Genomic DNA, 1,922 nt, shown 5'->3' with positions numbered 1-1,922 from the left:
TTTCCGTACCGCTTTCCATTGGAGTATGGTGTAATGTGGCGAGGGTCCCAGTAAAGTTACAAAAAAGTAAACAAAAAAACTCGTTAGGCCTAGTGTGTAGGCTAGTTTCTATGCATTGCATCACCATTCCCTACTATTTCGATTTTAGAATTTCATTATTAGCCTGCTATGAAACACCAAAATGTAATATATTTCTATAATACAATACTATTATCCAAAAAAATAAAAACAAAAAATCTAATTAGTTACAAGAAGATTATTTCAGCCTAGATTCTAGTTGAATTAAATTGATATTTCGTCTGTAATTTAAGTGCTTTGAATAATCGTCGTTAAATGTCATGACTTTAATTTGTATAATTTATTAAAAGTGTAACAATGTGTTTCCGTAGTTCAGTTCAAGTGCGAGTCAGCACTGTTAAGCACACCACGAAAACATTAGGTCTAACATGCTGTCGTAAGGGGATAGACAGTGGTCATCGGTTCATAATTTAGCTTAGATATCATCCCATTCTCATTTTGTGTAGAATCTTAGTAACATTATGCCGCCAGAACCCTTACTGACCACTGAAAATAACATCGATTCTCATAAAAACATGGAGAAAGCAGATTTGGTGGAACCTAAGCTGGTTGGTGATGTTGATGTGAAATCTGATGTTGCTAATGAAAAAATGGGGTTGAAACAGAAAATAACTCTATGGAATGGAGTTACATTAATTGTGGGAACAATAATTGGTTCTGGAATATTTGTTTCGCCTAAAGGAGTATTAATGGAAACGGGCTCCGTAAGTAGATCTACATTTCTTTAATAAATTAAATTATCTTCGCTTTGCAGCTCTGGCAGATAAGGCATGGCATAATAAATGGTTTCTCTAAATCACGGACCAGAACTAGATCTAGAGCTAGCTAGGTACTAGAAATCTAGATGTAGATTTTTAAAAATCTAGATCTAGTCTAATGTTCTAGACTCGACTACATCTACACAAATTCAAATAATAAACACCGATTTCTAGATTTAGAATATAAATCTAGAAGATCTAGATCTAGATTCTAGATCTAGTCTAGTATCAAGTGAAACATTGTTTTTGGAATATGTACTTTTGATGGATCATTAAAAATGACGTCACACTTCTAATTGGGGGGGGGGGGGGAGAGGGGGATTTTTGACAAGGGGGAGCGGTGATTTCAGAAAGTGACAACACATTGTGATTTTTTAATTTAAAAAAAAGTCATGTTAGAAGCTAAATATTAGCCTTTATTTCGCGTTTATATAGATATAGGCCTATTCGGTGTTACCCGAGCTCAGGAATAAAATTTGTTAAACACAAAGTGCGATTTTGAAGTGTATATATATATATATATATATATATATATATATATATATATATATATATATATATATATATATATATATATATATATATATATATATATATATATATATATATATATATATATATATATATATATATATATAGTTGCAATTTGTATCACCCCCCCCCCCTTCCCATTTTGCCAACTGGCGTGAATTTGTGAACACATTTTTTAAAAATCCACCTATTAATTAAAGTGGAAAAAAAGCAACGTTTTCAAAGTAAATTACTAGTAAGACATAGTTTCACAACCACCCCGTCGTTGACTGGCCTACCAATTATTGAGAATATTAAGCTACTTTTCTCTCTGTTAATTTTGCAGTAGGTCTCGTCCTCACCCCCGGCTGATAGTTTTTTTTAACATTGTGCACAGTTAATAGTAACGTCCGCACCGGGTAACACCAAAACGAAATATTAAGTTCCTTTTTGGAACATGACGGTCCTCGGGGCAAGTGAAGTGGAGTTCACTTAATACGAAATATAAGTAATTTCAATAATAGTCTGGCTTTTTCCGGTTAGTTTAGTAGCTCAGTACATATCTATTATCATTAG

At 32.8% G+C, this 1,922-nt stretch overlaps 1 protein-coding gene across 1 annotated transcript in view; it reads left to right on the top strand.

The window, feature by feature from the left end:
- The first annotated feature begins 443 nt into the window (after positions 1-443).
- LOC131951816 (large neutral amino acids transporter small subunit 1) overlaps positions 444-1,922 on the top strand; it is a 29,518-nt gene continuing 28,039 nt past the window's right edge. The window contains exon 1 of the mRNA XM_059314218.1: positions 444-782. Within this exon, the coding sequence (XP_059170201.1) occupies positions 540-782 (243 nt within the window). The 5' untranslated portion in view covers positions 444-539. The remainder of the gene's footprint in view (positions 783-1,922) is intronic.

Source organism: Physella acuta, unplaced genomic scaffold (assembly GCF_028476545.2).
Source record: "Physella acuta isolate Inbredline_101_S28 unplaced genomic scaffold, ASM2847654v3 ptg000830l, whole genome shotgun sequence".
Lineage (NCBI taxonomy): Eukaryota > Metazoa > Mollusca > Gastropoda > Physidae > Physella > Physella acuta.
The sequence above is the reverse complement of the archived record's forward strand: the minus strand, read 5'-3'. Positions and strand labels throughout refer to the sequence as shown.